The 20,964-nt window shown below is 36.9% G+C and overlaps 1 protein-coding gene across 1 annotated transcript in view; it reads right to left on the minus strand.

Moving 5' to 3' along the window:
• LRPPRC (leucine rich pentatricopeptide repeat containing) overlaps positions 1 to 20,964 on the minus strand; it is a 124,198-nt gene that overhangs the window by 67,210 nt on the left and 36,024 nt on the right. Inside the window, exons 12-14 of the mRNA XM_044663282.1 lie at positions 18,844 to 18,962; positions 11,063 to 11,156; positions 7,939 to 8,005 (exon numbers count right to left, since the gene is read on the minus strand). Coding sequence (XP_044519217.1) covers positions 7,939 to 8,005; positions 11,063 to 11,156; positions 18,844 to 18,962 — 280 coding nt within the window. The remainder of the gene's footprint in view (positions 1 to 7,938; positions 8,006 to 11,062; positions 11,157 to 18,843; positions 18,963 to 20,964) is intronic.

Genomic DNA, 20,964 nt, shown 5'->3' on the forward strand with positions numbered 1-20,964 from the left:
CACATTTAAAACAATTCCTCTGAATGTTTAAGCTTCATGACTAATAATTAAAATTTTCCAAAATAGACATTAAATTGTAAAAAATACATTTATTTATAGTAAACTGTAATTCACACAAAGATTCAACTGGCTTTAAATAGGTATTTACTATTAAAGCACTAAAAATCTATTTACTTAGATTGGAGGGTAGGGTTGTTTGTTCCTTTGCAAATTTTTAAAAGTAAAATATGCATCTCTAATGCATTGCTGGTGGAGTTGTGAATTGATCCAACCATTCTGGAAGGCAATTTGGAATTATGCCCAAAGGGCTTTAAAAGACTGCCTGCACTTTGATCCAGCCATACCACTGCTAGATTTATACCCCAAAGAGATCATAAGGGAAAAGACTTGTACAAAAATATTTATAGCTCCACTCTTTGTGGTGGCAAAAAATTAGAAAATGAGAGGATGCCCTTCGATTGGGGAATGGCCATCAAACAAATTGTGGTTTCTGTTGGTGATGGAATACTATTATGCTAAAAGAAATAATGAACTGGAGAAATTCCTGAACAACCCTTCAGGAATTGATGCAGAGTGAAAGGAGCAGAACCAGGAGAACATTGTACACAGAGTCTGATACACTGTGGCACAATTGAATGTAACAGACTTGTCTACTAGCAGCAATGCAATGATCCAGGACAATTCTGAGGGACTTAAGAGAAAGAACGCTAGCCACATCCAGAGAAAGAACTGTGGGAGTAGAAACACAGAAGAAAAACAACTGCTTGATCACATGGGTCGATGGCGAAATGATTGGGGATGTAGACTCTAAACCAGTGGTTCCCAAAGTGGGTGCCACCGCCCCCTGGTGGGTACTGCAATGATCCAGGGAGGTGATGATGGCCACAGATGCATTTATCTTTCCTATTAATTGCTATTAAAATTTACAAAAAATTCATTTCCAGGAGGCTAAGTAATATTTTTTCTGGAAAAGCAGTAGGCCAAAAAAGTTTGGGAACTACTGCTCTAAACAATCACTCTAGTGCAAATATTAATAATATGGAAATAGGTTTTGATCAATGACACATGTAAAATCCAGTGTAATTGCCTGTTGGCTATGGGAAGGGGGTGGGAAGAAGGAAGGGAAAGAACATGTAACCATGGAAAAAAAATTCTAAACTAATTAATTAACTTTAAATAAAAAATAAATGAATAAACGAACACATGCACAAATAAATAAATAAATGAATAAACAAACAAACAAACAAATAAATAAATAAATAAATGGGTGGGGTGTGTGTCTGTTCAGTCAGTCAATAAATATTTATTATACTCCTACTATTTGCCAGGCTCTGTATTAAGCTCTGTGTATACAGACAGAGACCTACCTATCTTCAAAAAGTTCATTCTAATAGGGATACAAACATACAACTACATACATCAAAGTAGAAAGTCTCAGAGAGAAGGCACCAACAGTGGGTAGAATAAAAAAAGCCTCTTTGAGCTCAGATGTGGAGGATCACTCCAAACACACCAAACATGCCAAATAGCCAGTGAAAAAGGCCATAATGCTGATCCAACTCTTATAATCAAAGACATTTGCTTTACATTGTTCTGTGGTAAAAAAAACAAAACTACTTATGAAAGAATATTCTCATTTTGAAAACAACTTTCTATATTAACTATTTTTTGAAAGTTTTACACAAACAAACCTCACTACCAGCCTATGCAATGTGATATGGTACACTCTCTTCAGTGAATGGAATCCTATATTTCAAAATTATTATTGTTAATGGTATAAACTCTCAAAACAATAAATTCTCAATTTAAAGCTGATTTGTACAACTACTACTTCTTTTTGCTCTGAATACTATGTCCACTTTTTCCTACAAATACAAAGAACTGGACCATTCTAAAAACAATCTATAGTTCTTTTCAAGGCTCAGACCTTCCCCCAAAATTATTTATTTACTTTGCACTCACTTATCTGTAATATTTTTTTTGAGGACAGGAACTATTTCATCTCTGACTTTGTATCCCCAGAGCCCAACACAATGACTAGCATAGTAAAAGACCTTTTTTCCTTCTAGAAGACCATCATTTTCTTAGAAAATGGAAAACAGTCTTTATTTCCTTAATAATTAAACAGTTTCAAGTTCAAAATTTCCCAAATACTTTCAAATAAAAGTACACAGAGATATTTTAACCACCCTCCCGCCATTACATAGACTCTGTCAGGACAGACACTGTACTTTTTAAGTGGTACATAGACATCATCACAAGGTTATAGGTAATAGAAGGAATAGTAAGCCAGACAGACATAGCTAGACAGCTCAGTGGATAAAGGGCCATGCCTGGAGATTTAAGTCCTGGATTCAAATTTGGCCTCAAACATTTCCTAGCTATGTGACCTGGGCAAGTTACTTCACCCCAATGGCTTAGTCTTTACCACTCTTCTGCCTTGGAACTCATACTTAGTATTGATTCTAAGACAGGAGGTTAATACTTCTTAATTTAAAAAAAAATGTTAAGCCATATACTATATATTATAAGGCAATGTAAATTCTCAGACACAAAGACTTGAACTGGTTCTTGACAGGAAAAGGAATGCTAAAACCTTAAAATCATAAAAACCAGTGATGCTTTTTGGTGAAGCCTTAGGACAAACCCTAAAATTTTAGCCATTGGAAAAGCTCTAAATACTGGCCATTTTTCCCTTAAGGTGTCTACCCATCCCAGAGAAAAATTGTTACTGCACACACCTCTTTAAATGACCTTAATTAAGCCTATGTCTTCCTCTACTCTACTAATATTTATGCCTTAGTGTCTTAGCAAAGAGGAGAAAAGAAGAAAAAAAAAAGAGAAAAGCGAAAGGCCAAGAGAAATATCTGTATATAACCAATCTAATGTGTGTTACCTGAAGATAAAAATGAACTGTTTTTTAAATAGAAAGAGGCTCCTTTCCTCTACTTCTAAAAAGATTCCAAATAAGTTTAGAGGTTAAAAATCATTGCATTTTAAAAAAATGGATTTAGCTTAGGATGATATTTTTACATTGTAGTTTAAGCCCTTTTGCTTTGTGGAAAATGAATGAACAGTTTTCCAAAGAATTGCCAACTATTAACAGCTGTATATGAAATAACTAACAATGGAGAGAGGGAAGGAAGAAAAAGAAGGCCTGAAAAGTTGTAAAATTAAAATGATTGAACATGGTCTGAAGATGAGATGATGAAATGCATTTTCCTCCTCCTCTGCAGAGATGGGGGACTATAGGTATGGAACAATATATCTGGTGTCAGTTTATATTTGCTCAACAACATTTTCCCCATTCTCATTAGTTTTTAATTCTTTGTTACAAGGGATTCTTCAAGATGGAAAAGATTATATTTGAAAATAAATGAGATAAAGATGACAATGAAATTTTTAAAACTAAAATATAACCAAAAGATTGTGCCAAATCACTAATAAGAAAAAGGCAAAAAAAAAACTTTGAAATTCAGAAAATTCCATCACCAAAGTGGCAAAGATTACAAAAGATGGATGGAAATAGTGGATGATAGAGGTGCTGTGGGAATAACAGCAACTAATACCTTATTATTGGTGGGTGGTAAAAAGGGGAAAATGGGAAGATTGTGGTTGGACTGGATATTTAAAGTTTGGTCTCCAGAAATTGATTACTCGATTCCAAAATAAAAGACCTAAGTCAGGATGACTTTTATGGTGGTTTATTTACAATTAGGAAGGTGAAGGTAGGGAAAATGAGAGAGAAACTCTGGTCAGGACCGGAGGCCCGAATCAGGTAGGGCTTCAGAGGTCCCAGCAGAGGGGACACAGAGGTTAATTAAACAAGGATTCTAGCCACAAGGCCTCCTCTAAGAAGAGAGGCCTCCCCTAAGGCTAGAGCCTCCAGAAACACCAATGGAAGAGAAAGAGAGTCAGCCTAACTTACCCACGTGACAATTCAAAGAGAAGCACTCAGAGGTCTCACACAAGCTCGTTCAATGCCAAGTTCAAAGCACCAAAAGCCCCTCATAGGAAGTTTACCATCATATTTAAAAGATAGCAGTTTTCATCACTTCCTGCATCCACCTCCAGTTTCACATGGACAAATGGCAGCCTCAGCACTGTTTTGTACTGTCCAGGGAGCAGGCACTTGTTTTTGATTTGTCACTTACTATCACATGTGGGTCACAGACCTCCCCACTTAATTCTAAGTTGGGCAGGGTGACATTATTCCATTTACGCATGGGCCTGTGAATGGGTCTAACTATTCTGGAATGCAATTAAGATGTCTTGAGGCTTTGACCCAGAAGACCACTGCAAAGCAGTTACAATCAATAAAAGAGAGTCCTAGTACATTACACAAGAATTATATAGAATACTTTTTATAGTAGCAAAAAATCAAAGTAGATGCTCATCTACTGGGAAGTGGCTAATCAAATTGTGGAATATGAATTGCATGAAATATTACTATACTATATCAAACAATAAATATGATGAATACAGAGAAGCTTAGAAAGAAATGTGTAGTAAGGGAGGCAGTTTAGTGTAAGCAGAATCAGGAAAACTATTCATAGTAACTAAAAATAATATAAATAGAAAAAATAAGACAACTGAGGGGGCAGTTGGGTAGCTCAGTGGATTGAGAGTCAGGCCTAGAGATGGGAGGTCCTAAGTTCAAATCTGGCCTCAGATACTTCCTAGCTGTGTGACCCTGGGCAAGTCACTTGACCCCCATTGCCTACCCTTACCACTCTTCTGCCCTGGAGCCAATACACAGTATTGACTCCAAGACGGAAGGTAAGGGTTTAAAAAAAAAAAATAAGACAACTGAAACTAGATACTTAGGAATTGTAATGACCAAGCTTGATTCCAAAAAGATGCCCAAAAGGTACCTCCTAGCTTTCTTTGAAAAGGTCAGAGACAATGAATATAGTACATTGCATATGCCAGACTTTTTCTATGTGCTGATTAGTTCTGCTGAATTATTTGCTTTTTAATTCTTTAAAGTATTGAATAAAAAAAGAAGCAATAATAAAGATTAAAATGAATAATCAAAGTACCATACTCATTTAACAAGGCTAAGGGGAAATAGTCACTTTTAACAGTTTGAATAAGATTGTATAACAGAATGTAAATATTTTGGATATGGTAACATAGTGGCAGAGACTGGTCCTATGATGTCACAGGTATAGAGATTAGGAAACGCCCTCTACAACTATAGGCTGAAACCCTTCCTACTACCCATAGTTTTTTATTTCTTTTTTAATACTTATCTTTTGTCTTAAAATCAATACTCAGTATTAGTTCCAAGGCAGAAGAAGACTAAGGGCAGGGCAAAGGAGGTTAAGTGACTTGTCTAGAGTTACACAGCTAGGAAGTGTCTGAGGCCATTTTTGAACCCAGGACCTCTTGTCACTGGGTCTGACTCTCCATCCACTGAGCCACTGAGCCACTGAGGTGGCCCCACTCATAGTCTTAGCTGGAATGCTAAGTCTACACTTATTCAAAGTCTGTCTGGAATGTTAAGAAGTCAAATGACTTGTTTATGATCGCATTATCAGTATACATCAGAGGTAGGTATTGAACCTACATCCTTGCTAGCGGCAAGGCTAGTTCTATCTGCTATGCCATGGGGTCACAAAACAGTGTCCCCTTTGAACCAATGATCCCAATGCTAGGACTTAAAAAAATATCCAAAGAAAAATACATTTGTGTATACAAATACTCATAACTACATTATTTGTAGTTTTTTTTTGGGGGGGGGAGAAAATTTCTATTAATCAATAGATAAATATTCAGCATCTACTATGTGATGTGCCAGGCACTGTGTTCAATGCTGGGGATACAAAGAGGTGAGGACCTCACAATCTAATGGGGGAACAATATGCAAACAAATACATACAAAACAGCTACATATAGAGAAACGGGAAATAATTAACAGAAGGAAGGCATTAGAATTGAGAGAATAGAATCACATTTTTGGTTCCCTATTCTATAACACTAATGACAGATTCTCTTTCTGAAAAACTTAGAATAAAACTATATTAACCAAAATTTTATTTAATATTTAATAACAGCACTTTAAGACTTATAAAGCTCTTTACAGACATCTTAACCAAATACTGTTCCAAGTATCATCTAGGAAAGTGGTGTAATTAGCCTTGGAAAATCCTTAAATTAATCCAGGAAGGCAAAGTCCACATATCTAAAGGGCCTGGACACCTCTGATTTCATTGATCCTGGAGACCTTCTTGGTAAGGAAACTCCCCTCTACAAATGAGCACGTTCTTTTAGATAGTAGCTTAAAGCATATGTCAAACACTTATCTATAACACTTTCAAGAGCAGTTAAAATCAGATTAAAATGTAGTTGGAAATATCTAATAAAGTAAATGATATAAAACTATATTTTATTTATATATAATATTTATAAATACTACATAAAAAAATCACTTGAATTATTTGAAAGTCTATTTTACTATAAAACAAAAAGTAAATAATATTTTTTTCCTAGCACTTTCATTTTAGCACTTCCATAGTATAAATGTGACCCTGGACTGAAGGAAAAGCCAAAAAACAAGTAGATACTTATTGAACAGCAAACAAGTTTTACTACACAAACATAACAAAATGTTACTATAGTAAACCAGTTTGGCCACAAAGAAGCGATATGAAAATTAATCTCCCTTTTTTTGCAGAGGGGGTCAAATATGGATTTATTTGGTCTTTTTTCAGTTGTGTCCAACTGTGTGGCTCCTTTTAGGGTTTTCTTGGATACTGGAGGGATTGGCCATTTCCTTCTGCAGTTCATTTGACAGATGAGGAAATGGAGGCAAACAGGGTTAAGTGACTTGTCCAAGGTCACATAGCCAGTGTTTGAGGCCAGATTTGAAGTTCTCTTGATTCCAGGCCCAGCACTCTATCACTACACCACTTAGGTACCCAGAAATGTAGATTCGGAAAACTGCATATAATGTGAGATTTGGCTGACGTGTTGACACGTTGATTAGTTTTGCTAAACTATTTTTTTTTAGGGATACAACCCTGGAAGGGGGCAGAGGACAAAATATGCTGGGAAAGGTGAGCAATATTAACTCTTTCTTATGCCAAAACAATAAAATTTAAGACTCATAATGCATTATGGTCACAGAGCCATAGATTTAAAGCTAAAAAGACTTTAGAAATCATTTAGTCCAACTTCTTCATTTTACACCTGAAGGAACTGATACCAGTTCAACCTAAATTCCTTGAGGGTTAGAGACTCTTTTTATATCTCCAGTGCTAGGCACATAATAGGTACTTAATAAATGTTTAATATAACTGACTTGGGAACTGAATTAGGCATCAAATCCAGATCTTCTCACTCAGAATCCAGAAGGTTCTTCATCACACTGCCTCAGTAAATTCTTTAAGAACATTACTTCTCTTATTTAAGGTGTCCTGCCAATTCTTGAGAGAATGATCTGAAAGCATAATTCCCAAATCCCTACCCATTCTAAACTGCTTACAATTTTAGTTATCATCTGGACCCAAGCTCAGGTTAAAACACTAAAATTCTAGTGAGCTTTGGTGCACACTGCTCAAAGACTACATTCCTTCAGACATCACTCTTTGCAGGGACCCCTAATTCATCAAGTGGCCAGAGGGCTAAGAAAGATGTACCAGTGCAAAAGTGGTCTCTGAGAAGTCATAAGAGTAATAATGAAAGCAACACATGGAAGTACATGCTATCACTGACAAAGGAGCTATTCCAGCCTGTTTTTGGTTCAGGATGACATGGAAAGAGGCCAATAGCATGGGAAAGCATACTTTAAAGGGGGGTGGGGTGGGAAGGGGGGGAAATAATATGAACTTGACAGACATGAAACACTCCAGATTAGATAATCCACAACTTAATAAGTTTTAAAATTGACCACTACTTGACCTAGAAGAAAAAGAGACAAGATTCACAACTTACCTCCTAAAGCCTAAAATCAGACTCCCTCTAAAAGAATTCAAATCCAAAGGTGATTTAAAGGATTCCACTGAAAAAAAGAAGATAGCTTATTAAATCCCAGGGGGAAAAAATACTGCACATTAGTCTAAATTACAAATTTTGGAATAAGTTTATATTTGTCATTTATCAATATTTACTTTTAAAGTTTAGTTCATTATGAAAATTTTTTTAAGTATTTATGCATTATGAGTAGTAATGATAAGGAACCCCCCCTTAAGTTTGTATAGTACTTTTAAATGTTCACATTATACTCACATCTGTTTACAAGGAAAAATTTTTCAATGGAAAATAGCCACAATTAATAGTCACCAAGAACAGTAAATCATAAACATAATTTTCTGCTTATGTGGGAAATATTGGATTGGACACTAGGGAAGCACTAAGCAGAGTCCCTTCCCTGACTACATGGAGTCTAAAATAAAATGGAAGAGAAAGAAAACATAATGAAAAGTTAAAGAAAAAACCTATCCTTTCTATTTGAAGATGAGTAAGTCAATAACATCAGTAGAATGTACATTCTGAATAGGTTTTCAATATAGTGGTGATGGTTTTGGCCATTTATTGAACCATCTAGAAATAAACACTTGCTCCAGTTCCCCTTTTGATCAATGTCACACATTCATGGTCTGCAAATATAAAATAGATTTGGCTCCGCAGAGTTAATTGGCCCAAACTGATCTCTCACTTCTCTGAAATTATATTGTCTTTGTCATTCATTTTTGTACTTAGATCATATATTACTATATAGTTGTTTTGAGTGCACGAGTTTTCTTTTCCAATAGACTGTAAATTCTTTAATGTTTCCCCCTTCTTCTGTATTCCTCTACATTACTGGTATTCACAAAACACACAGACATGTTTTTAATTCTATTACTATCCTTACACTTGCCATTCACAAAAGATGTAGACTCAAGTTTTTAAACTAAATTATTCCCTGATTTTGGAATTTAAGTTACCATAGGCATTTTTTTCATTAGTTAATCAATAATAACAAAAGCAAAATGGATAAGATACACAGTAGTTCAATTCAATGTAAATGGCACAAGCATGGGCTCAATGCTAGATGCACAAAGACAAAAACAATATATTCTCTGCCCTTTTTTTCCTCCATCACATAATTCAATTATTGTTCAATTTTAATATCTTGAGTTTTCTAGGAATGGTTCTTTTCAGTACTACAAACTGAAATACTATAGAACTAGGCAGACTTACTCAAAGAATTTATAAAAGGGCTACAGAAAAATCAATACACATTTCACCAATCTTTAATAATTTGATTAAAAAATGTTAAATGTTCTATGATTTTAAAATGTGGAATAAAAGAATATACAGAATGGGTTATATTTTAAAAAGGACTCAATCTACATTCTGATAAACTCTTAAATATAATATGTATACAATAATTCAGAGAGTCTGCTTTTGAGCAGGTAAGGTTCCAAATACACCAAAACATTTATAGTAGTATTTTTTGTCAGAGTAAAGAACTGGAAGTAAAGAAGAGGTCCCTCAACTGGGGAATGGTTAAACAAAGTATGGTACATAAATGAAATAGAATATTACAGTGCTATAAAAAATGATGAATATGATTAATACCAAGAAATACTGAAAGGCTTATATGAACTGATACAAAGTAAAATAAGTAGGCCAAGAAAAAAATAGATCCATAATGACTAAGGCAATGTCAAGAAAAATTACAAGACAATAAAAAATGTATTATTGCAAAATTACAAAGAACAAACATGATCCAGGCTTGGAGAGAAGGCAACTCTCCTGACACCTTTACAAAGATTGGGTTGGGAGTGTCCTTGTAGATGATGAACAATGCATATAGTCAGACTTTTAAAATGTATTGGCTGTGAGCAGCTGGGTAGCTCAGTGGATTGAGTCAGGACTAGAGACAGGAGGTCCTAGGTTGAAATCCAGCCTCAGGCACTTCCCAGCTGTGTGACCCTGGACAAGTCACTTGACCCCCATTGCCCACCCTTAGCACTCTTCCACCTATAAGCCAATACACAGAAGTTAAGGACCTAAAAATAAATGAATGCATGAATGAAGGAATGCCTAAACAAATGAATAAATAAGTGAATACATGAATAAATAAGTGTATTGGTTGATTTTGCTGATTGTTCCCTCTTCTTACTCTTTTTATTTTAAAAAAATCTTTGAAAGGATAATTATCTAAGGGGGAAAGGGAGCACATATGAGGGAAGTCTAGGGGACATATGAACAAAAGATTTCAATAAAATTCCATTTTTTAAAAATATTATGATATAGTGAAAAAACTTGAAATTGGGAGACTGGTTCAAATCATAAATCTGCCAGATAGTGATATCTATGTGACACCCAGAAAAATTTTAAGTTCTCCCAGTGTGAGTTTCTCTGTAAAATGGAGACAATACTTTTACCACTTGTTTCATGGGATTGTTGTAAGGAAAGAATTTTTCAAATTTTGAAAGAAAGATAGTTATTAAGCCTCAACTATTCACTAAGATGATTACAATAAGAATAAACTTTTAAATTAAGTTCTTAAAATTTTTGGTAGGATGTTTTCATGCTATCAAAGAACATCTAGTACATGATTAGTTTGATAAGAAGGTCCTAGTTATCCAACATCCTCCCTTAGCTGACATTCAGAAACAGCTTTACATTAAAGTGAGTACATGTATGAAGTTGTAGAATCAAACTTCATAATACTAAATATTTTTAAATATATATAAATTTATATCTATCAGTGATAATAAAATCACTTCATGATATTCAGCTTATTGCTGTATTTCCCATTTTAATAGATTATTATTAGATTGTATAAATAACTTTGAAGTGGGCACTACAAACAGCATTATATCTATTTTTTTTAAACAAGGAAAATCAGGGCTCAGAAATCTGCAGTGAACTGTTAAAGATAATTCACCAAATAGTTAAGTGGTGAGGCTTAAAGACTTACTATTCTTTGTCCAGGGTTCTTTTGTGTTACTTAATGCTATAGGGAAGAAGGAAGTATTCTATATACATTAATTTAGGGGAACAACTGCCTTGTAACAATTTACAGGATGTTATGGTGGTTGTGGAAAAATGGAATACTTACATAATGATAAGACCTGTTCAAGGTTTCCTTTTAATGCTTCATTCCTCAATTCAGCTAAAAAGAACACATCCTCATTAACTGGACACGCATTTTCCTATGGACATAAAATATGCATGAGGAAATTATAATTCTTAGTTAATAAAAAAGAAAACTTTGATTCATAATCTCCACTTCCTCTTCACACCACTGTGTTATTTAACATCTCAATAGTCAAACAATAATTTCTTGAATAGAAAGGAAACCTACTAATTCTTTAACCTGTAGTTGAGCTAGACATTTCAAAAATGAATACTAAGAGTACCACAAAAGTAAGAGTTCTCTTCATCAAGGATTCTTATATGGGCGTAGGGAGGTTTACCCACCACCCACCTTGAAATTACATATAGAATTAATCATTTATGAAAGATGTTTTCTCTTTATGAGGACTATATTGAGGCATTTAGACTATCTCCCTTTTAAAAATAAGGAAAAAATCCACTGTAATACAGACTTCTCTGGGTAATAGATACTTATCAAATAGAAACTGTATAAGGATGGCATTCAACAAATCCTAATATAATTCTACTGTTGAGGAATGGAAAAAAAATGATATAATACAATAATTCAATACTGACTCATTTGCTTAATGATTGAATTGTCCAACATTTGACTGAGCTTTTAAAAACAGAATCTGATTCTTCTAAGGGAAAGGAAAATAAATTTCAATAACCAGGTCCAATGTTATCTGCTCCATGAAGCCTAATCCTTAACTGTCCCTCTCCCCATCCCATCAACACTCAACTTGGTCTTCATATTTCATCAACTTCGTTTTGAATTTCTTTAATAAATTAGTATTGTGTTCTTTATTTATCCTCTACTATACCATAAACTCAATGGATGCTGGAGCCTTGACTTTGCTAAGCTTAATTGGCTTGGACTGTTCATTAAAAAGGGTATTTGTCAACATACAACAGACATTTCCTAACACATCTTCTCCCCCACGTACTTTGTTCCTGCTTCCAACCCATTAATTCCGCATCTATCCTTCTGTGGCTTCCCACTGCTACTTCCAGATTCTCTTCTTTTTTTTTTTTTTTTTAAAACCCTTGTACTTCGGTATATTGTCTCATAGGTGGAAAATTGGTAAGGGTGGGCAATAGGGGTCAAGTGACTTGCCCAGGGTCACACAGCTGGGAAGTGGCTGAGGCCGGGTTTGAACCTAGGACCTCCTGTCTCTAGGCCTGACTCTCACTCCACTGAGCTACCCAGCTGCCCCCCAGATTCTCTTCTTACCTTTGTCTCAATAACCTCTCCTCCTCTGAGATTAATGCTATTCATCCCCAAGGCCCAATCCTGGCAACCATTATCACCAAACCTCCAGGTCATTCTCCTTTCCTCAATGAGTTCAGTACATGGTTCGTAATTGTTCTTTCCTCCTCAACTCCTGCCCTCATACTAGGGCAGCATACATAATGACTCTCCCATAAACATCTTAAAAGACTCAGTTTAAATTACTCACTTCTCATAACCTTCTCCTACATCCAACTCAGACACACACATGATCATAATCCCTGATCTTGCCATCACCCACAAATGTACTACCTCCATGTTGACAAATTCCAAAATCTCTTTATCTGACCATAATTTATTGATTTTTTCCACCTCTTCCTTTGCCTACCCTTCCCAAACCCTACTCTTCTTCCATACTGTGGCTTCTAATTCCTTGACCCCTCAATTCTTTTCCATGCCATCTTCCTTGCATTAGTCATTCTTTCCTCTTTCACCCATCTTGAACCCATGCAACTCTATATTGTCTTCATTTTGAGTTCCTGACCCCCTTCCTGTGCCCCACCAAGCCTAAGTCTTGGATCACTCCCACTACCCCACCACCTTTCCTCCTATACACATGTGCTTATGAACTAAGGTAGATAAAATTACACAACCATTCAAACTCAGCCTACTACAATTTTCATTACATAACCTCAACATGGCTCTTATCAACTCTTTATCTTAATTCGCCACAGTATTGCTTTCCAACCTTTTCATCTCTCTTTAAATCCTTCATGGATCCTTGTCCTCCCATCCTCTTAGCTGAGTTGCCTCTTCTCCCTTCCTCTTCATTTCCTATCACTCCTGTGCCTTTTGATTGATCCTATGCCTTTTGACACTCTCTCTTTAACCTCTGTCTTACATGATGAAATAACTTCACTCCTTACTAAAGTTAACGTAATTGAAGTATATATTCCAATCAAAGTAAGAGTTATCTTGACCCAGGATTCTTCTATATGGTGGGTTACATATCACCTACCTTGGAATTACATGGATAGTCTTGTCTCTACTCTTAATAATCCCACTGCTTCCAATCCCCCAACAAGCTGCCCTTTCTGTTCTCTCTTCTATTACTCATTTTCAACCTCTCATTATCTAATGGCTCCTTCCCCACTGCCTACAAACATGCCCTAATTCCTCCATTCTCAAAAAATTCTTTGTTTAAACCAGGGGTCGGCAACAGTTTGGCTCTTGAGCCATATCTGGCTCCACCTCCTGACCAGCCAGTCTGGGCAGAGCCCCAGGATGTGCCCCAGGGGGGCCTTCAGACCCCGCCCCATATTCCAGCTCCTTCCACCTCCATCCTCCTCCTTCTGCACACGTTTATGACTCTCAAGGCCAAAAAGGTTGCCTACCCCTGGTTTAAACCTTTCTGGTAACTGTCCTCTTTTGTCTCTCCTACTCTTTATAGCTAAACTTCCTTGGAAAGGACATATACAACAGGTTCCTGCCTCTTCTTGCCTCTCACTCTCTTCTTTTAAAAATCCTTACGTTCTGATTTAGTATCAATTCTAAGACAGAAGAGTGGCTAGGGCTGAGCACTGCCCAGGGTCACACAATTAAAACTGTCTGAGGGCAGATGTGAACCCAGGACCTCTTGACTCCAAGCCTGGCATTCTATCCACCATGCTACTTAGCTGCCCTTCTCTTATTCTCTTCTTAACCCTCTGACTTCATCATTCCACTGTTACAACTCTGTCCAAAATTACCAATGATCTCTTAATTTCCAAACCCAAAAGTCTTTCTCAATCCTTATTTCCTTCCCTATCATCTCTCTGAAGCCTTTGACACTACTGATCACCATCTGCTCCTGAAATTTTCTTTCCTTTAGGTTTTTGGGACATTATTCCTTCCTGGATTTCTTTCTCTCTCAAGTCTCCTTCCCAGTCTTCTGCCAGATCCTTATCCAGATAGTGTCCTCTAATTGTATCTCTCAGGCTTCTGTCCTGGGTACTCTTCTATTCTCGTCTCTTCTCCCTCTATACTACTTCACTTGGTCATCCACTCCCATAGATTTAACTATCATCTTTAAGCTGATGTTCCTCAAATCTACCTTCTTGCCCTAACCTCTCTGCTGACTTCTAATCTTGCATCTCCAAATGTCCTTCACAAATCTTGAACTGAATTCCAAGATTCATCTTAAATTCAACATGTTCAAAGCTGAACTCATTACATTCCCCACTAGAGACTACTACCCTATTGAAGAGAGCAATATTATCTTGCCATTACCTCAGGTTAATTCTAAATGTCATTTTCAATTCCTCACTGTCATCTTTGCCCCACAATATCCAATCTCTTGTTAAGGCCTGTCAATTTTACCTTTGCCACCACCCTGGTGCAGTCCTTTATCACTTCACACCTAGACTGTCACAACAGCCTGTCAATGGGTCTCTCCTTCATCCAATCCATCCTCTGTTCATCCACCAAAGTGACTGTCCTAAATAACAACCATGTCATGCCTCACCTTGGGCTAACTTCCACCCTACTCTCTCTGCTTCTCTTTCTCAGCAAACTCCAATAGTTCCCTACTGCTTCTAGGATTACATACAAAATCTTCTTTATTGTTCAAAGCCCTTCACAACCAAGCCTCATCCCACCTTTCCACCTTAAATTCTTTGATCTAGTGATATCAGCCTGTCACTCTTACACACACAGGACACTCCATCTCTCAGCTTTGGACATTTTCTCTGGATGTTTTCCATGCTTGGAAAGCTCCATCTTCTACTGACTACTAACTTCTTTGGATAACATTAAATTCCAACTAAAATTCCACTTTCTATGGGAAGTCTTTCCAACCATGAACTCTAATACCCTCTTTCTTTTAAGTAATTTCTTTTCATCCTTCATAAAGCTTGTTTGCATGCATTTATTTGCTTGTTGTCTCCGCTACTGGACTGTTAGGAACTTAAGGGCAGGGTCTGTCTTTTGCTTCTTTTTGTATCTCTAGTACTTAGCACAGTGCCAGCACATAGTACATGCTTAATAAATGTTTGGCTAATTTATTGACAGAATGACCAGGCTAATATTTTTTATGAATAAATCTAACAGTCCCTTCCATTGCTCAAAAGTTTTAGTAGTTCCCCATTATCTAAGTTCCAATTCAAGGTCCTCTACAACCTGGAATATCCTTTGCAGTGGGCTCTCACAGTATTCATCTCCACATATGCCATGCTTCAGTTAAACTATATGACTCACTATCCCCAGAACAGATATTGTGCTTCTCTACTTTGGGGTTTGTACTATTCATGTATGTACTCATGCAACACTTTGTTATCTAGTTAATTGTATTACATGTCATGTCATGTCCAGAAGTAAAGAGTTACATATAATAAGACTTTTCATTATATCCAATATTTAGAGCAGAGCTGCACAGTTAATAGACAAAAAAATATTAATTGTTATTTTACTGAAGGAACCAAATATTTATGAGGATCCATACTATAAGAGAGAAATGAACACAAGCTACACAAGCTACCCATGCTCACTCCTACTTTTATGGTGGTGATGACTGTGCTTCTGATAACGATCTGATTTGAAATGTAATAAGCCAATACCTAATTCACTGACAGCAGTTTAAATGAAATTAATGGTGCAGAGACAAATGCAACATTCTTTGATTCGGAACCTAAAGGAATCAGAACTGTTCTATCACATTGCTGTCCGTAAGATTTACTGCACTCTGACACATCATGAGGAATTTTCTAAGAAAAAAGTTGGTTTCACCTAGTACATGGGAGGAGCTCAATGAATGGTTGATTTCACCAGCTGTCAAGTGATCACAGCTAAGTCAAACTGACTTCCACTTTAACTTAACACTTCCTCTTTGTTGAACTCCTCCAAGAAAGAGAATATTTAGAGAAAGCTTGGTCCCTGCTGCATTAATAATTTCCAGGGCAGGAAGATGACAGGACAAATGCACAGATAAAAAGAACACAAGACTTGAAGGCAGGTATAAAACCAAGTATAAGGCTATTTTTGTCATGGAGGAGATAGTACCCGAGTTGGTATTTAAAGAATGAAAGTGTATGAATTTAACTGGTATAATGTAATGGCATGCAAGAAGCATGCTAAAGAAGAAATCAAATTCTCAGGAATGAGAGAGAAAACTGCTCAGAGGCCTGTCCCTTAAATAGGGAACTCTCAACTGCCCTGGCACTTGCCAGTCTCACACCAAGCTCAGTGCATTCTGTATCCCATGGTGGTAACTGGCAATCAAATTGACCCCATCATGGCTGCCCTTGCATGCCATTACAATTAGTGGGATGAGACTATGGAGAGGAAAATCAAGGGATAGGATATAACATGAGCAAAGCCCCAGGGGCAAAACATTTGGGGCAAATAACCGTGAAATATAATTCACATCTAGAACAAATAGAGCAAGGAAGACATTTATTTCCCTTTAGATCTCTGGATATAGAAAGAGGTCCCAATAAAATCTCAAATAAAAGAGATAGGATAAAAGACAATTTTGATTACATAAAATCAAATTTTGCCCAAACAAAACCAATGCTGCTACAATTAGAAGGGAAACAGTTACCTGGGTTAAAGTCTTTATAGCAGATATATAAGAACTGATTCAAATTTTAAGAACAAGAGGCATTCCCCAATTGATAAATTCCTAAAATAGATGAACAAGTAAAATCCTTACTTTCTGTTTTAGGACTGATACTAAGGATCAGTTCTAAGGCAGAAGAGCAGTTAGGGCTTGTGGGAAGCCAATAAGAGAAACAGAGTCTCAGATAAAAAACTGAGAATCCATTTTTGACCCCTTTTGTGATCCTTGTGATTTCTTGTTGAAAAGTATTGTGGCCTTATTGAAAAGCTTTAAGTTCCTAGCAAATGTTAAGAGGTTAACATTCTTCCCCTTTGGTCAGAAATGCAGCCAAGGCCAAGACCTTAGTTTAGCAGGGGCATTTTGCCCCTAAGAAAAGTATTCTCAGACTTAGCTTGCTGATAATCATGCAGCTGAAGGTCCAGCCTGGTTCTTATCTTCACCTTGAAGTTTCTGAGTTTCTATGTGTTGTCTAAACTCATTGCAATGTCTACGGAGCTGTAAAACTCTCTCTGTGCTTGTGGGTGAAAGGGAGTTTGAATTTTCATATATAATAAACTTTTGACTCAATGGCACTTCGGAGAAGCAGCTATGAGTTAACAGTCAAATCGTCTCCCCTGTCCCATTATTTCCTTATCAACTAAGCTGTCCTTGTCAGATTATCAGAGATGATAGATAGATCTTGACAAGGGCTAGGCAATGGGGGTTTGACTTGTCTAGGGACACACATCTATGAAGTGTCTGAGGACAGATTTGTACCCAAGTCCTCCTGACTCCAGGCCTGAGCCTCTATCCATTGAGCCACTAGCTGCCCCAACAAGGAGTTTTCGATGGAAGAACTCAGGATATCAACAACCATATGAACTGGTGAACCATAAAGTAAATAGAACCAGCAGAACAATTTATTCACTAACAACTTTAAAGACAAGCATCTTGGAAAAACTCATAAATTCTGATTGATGCAATGGCCCAACATGATTCTAGGGCAGTGATGAGCAAACTTTTTAAAGAGGGGGCCAAAGGAAAGGAAATGCTCATCTGTCAGTCTGTTTCTAAGGCAACTCTTTCGAAGTTTCATTGTATTCATCAGATTAGGAATAATATCCAGCGGCAGGACAGAACATATCAGGCCCTACCCCCCCATCTGGCCCACAGGCCATAGTTTGCCCATCACTGTTCTAGGGGATCTATGATGACAATGAAACATGTTTCACCCTATAGAAAAATAATGGACATAAAGCAGAAGATTAAGACATGCATTTCTGGATAAGATCAACTGGGCATTTGTTTCTCTTAGATTATTTGTTTGTTTGTTTTTTCTTTTCTTCCCCCTAATCCCTAAAGGGTTTGGAGAGAAAAATACTAGTTAACTGGCAAGGGGAGAAGTAATATTTCAAACTGTGACTGATAAGGGTCAAGTGACTAACAAATACAGGGCAGAAGGGATAGAGGATAGGAGGTGACACCAAAGGAAAAATGCTCATCACACAAATCTTGCCTTTATCATAAATTTCAAGTTAATATTTATAATGAAATCAATAAACTTTAGAGCTTTTTACAAATTATGTCTACAAGAAGCACAGCAACAAAGTCAGGAAGACCTAGCTCAAATCCTGTCTTTTATCTGTCTTTATGGCCTTGGCCAAGTCATTCATGGTTTGATTCACTCTCTACAAGTCCAAATGCAAAGGAAGGCACCCATCTGTGTGGACTCCAGATGCTACATTTACTACTGAAAGACTAGGACCGACCCCTATACCTACCCTCAACATAGAACTGGCATGTGGGTAACTGGTTCTTAGATCTTCTCCAAATATTTTTTTTTTCTGAAGGAATATAAGATGGGCTGGGACCGTGATCTATAGTCTCAAGCTAAAGAAATCAACCCATATATCAAAAGTAAAATCAATATTTGACTCACCTGCAATACAGCACGTGCTGATTGTATACTATCAAAAGAGGGAAAAACATAATTCCCATATGTTTCAGCATCAGGATTTACTCCCAACTCATGCATTTTTTGGATAACTTCAATAATGCCTAGAAAGAAAAATAAAGAAGCACAGGGATAAAACAAGTAGACTTAATCATAAAAGACTGAGTTCAATTTTCCTTAAGATTAAAAAAAAAAACAACAAGTTTAAGTAGCTACAAAATAATTTTTTAAAAGGCAATTAAAGGGGGGGAAGCTGGGTAGCTCAGTGGATTGAGAGTCAGGCTTAGAGACAGGAGGTCCTAGGTTCAAATCTGGCCACGACACTTCTCAGCTGTGTGACCATGGGCAAGTCACTCGACCCCCATTGCCCACCCTTACCACTCTTCTACCTATGAGCCAATACACAGAAGTTAAGGGTTTAAAAAAAAAAGGCAATTAAAGGGGGCAGAAGGGTGGCTCAGTGGATTGAGAGTCAGGCCTAGAGACGGGAGGTCTTAGGTTCAAATCTGGCCTCAAGACCCTTCCTAGCTGGGTGACCCTGGGCAAGTCATTTAACCCCCATTGTCTAGCCCTTACCACTCTTCTGCCTTAGAACCAATACACAGTATTGATTCTAAGACAGAAGGTGAGTGTTTAAAAAAAAGAAAAAGGCAATTAAAGACTGGCAACATCTTGACAAACACAAAGGAATGGGGGGAAAAGGAAAATGAGAAATAAAAAATGCTAGGTACAAAAAATAAAGCCTTCCACTCCCACTATGAATTAAGCACTGGGTACTCCTGAGCTAGAGGAAGTTGCACAAATCCAAAGCATTCAAGTAATCACATTATCCATTACAAAACACATTTCGGACTCAAGTAAAATAGCATAAAATATCACTTGAAAGAAAACTTATGAGGACTAAGAAAGAATCCTTAATGGGCTGCTAGGTTCAAGACATACAAGTCCTTATATTACAAAAATAGAACTGCATTCCAGAGTATGTGCAGCAATGACAAAAGAGTACATGCCTCTGGCTACAGGAATGCTAGGTAGGCTTGGCCAATGCCCTGGGACAGGGAGTTATAGTGGATGTTTTTCTTCAGGAAATTCAAAGTAAGTAAAGTTCAAAATAGGATTATCAAGAACACCTGTAGGAAAATCTACTTACTTCTAACTTTTCACTTTTTCAAGGGTTTTTAAAACACGTAAGTAAATTAAGAATATAGACATTTTGCATTCTAATCACAAGACGCTATGATTTCATTGCCTTTAAACCTGATGCCATTTGTCTTAGTTCTTATAAGACCTTTGTCTTTTTTCTTCATAACAGACATCAGTCTTTTTTAAAAGCCTTGCTTTTCATCTTAGAATCGTTACTGTGTATTCATTCCAAGGCAGAAGAGCAGTAAGGACTAGGGCCCAGTAGTTCCCAAACTTTTTTGGCCTACCACCCCCTTTCCAGAAAAAATATTACTTAGCCCCCTGGAAATTTTTTTAAAATTTTAATAGCAATTAATAGGAAAGATAAATGCACCTGTGGCCATCACTGCCCCGCTGGATCGCTACAGCACCCACCAGGGGGCAGTGGTGCCCACTTTGGGAATCACTGGACTAGGCAATGGGGGTTAAATGACTTGTCCATGGTCACACAGTTAGGTGTGTCTATGGTCAAATTTGAACCTAGGACCTCTAGTCTCTAGGCCTGGCTCTCAACCCACTGAATCATCTAGCTGCCCCCAGATGTTTGTCTTTTTAAAAGAAGTGATAGTCTCCTTGAATTTTTCTTTGTCTTCTGGCAATTTTCAGATAAAGAAATCAAAAGTATCAATAAGCACATGAGAAAGTGTTCTAAATCTCTAATAATTAGAGAAATGCAAATCAAAACAACTCTGAGGTACCACCTCACACCTAGCAGATTGGCTAAAATGATAGCAGGGGAGGGTAATTAATGTTGGAGGAGATGTGGCAAAATTGGGACATTAATGCATTGTTGGTGGAGTTGTGAACTGATCCAACTATTCTGGATAGCAATTTGGAATTATGCCCAAAAAGCGATAAAAGGCTGTCTGCCCTTTGATCCAGCCATACCATTGCTGGGTTTGTACCCCAAAGAGATCATAAGGA

This window comes from Gracilinanus agilis, chromosome 2 (genome assembly GCF_016433145.1).
Source record: "Gracilinanus agilis isolate LMUSP501 chromosome 2, AgileGrace, whole genome shotgun sequence".
In the NCBI taxonomy this organism is placed as follows: Eukaryota; Metazoa; Chordata; class Mammalia; order Didelphimorphia; family Didelphidae; genus Gracilinanus; species Gracilinanus agilis.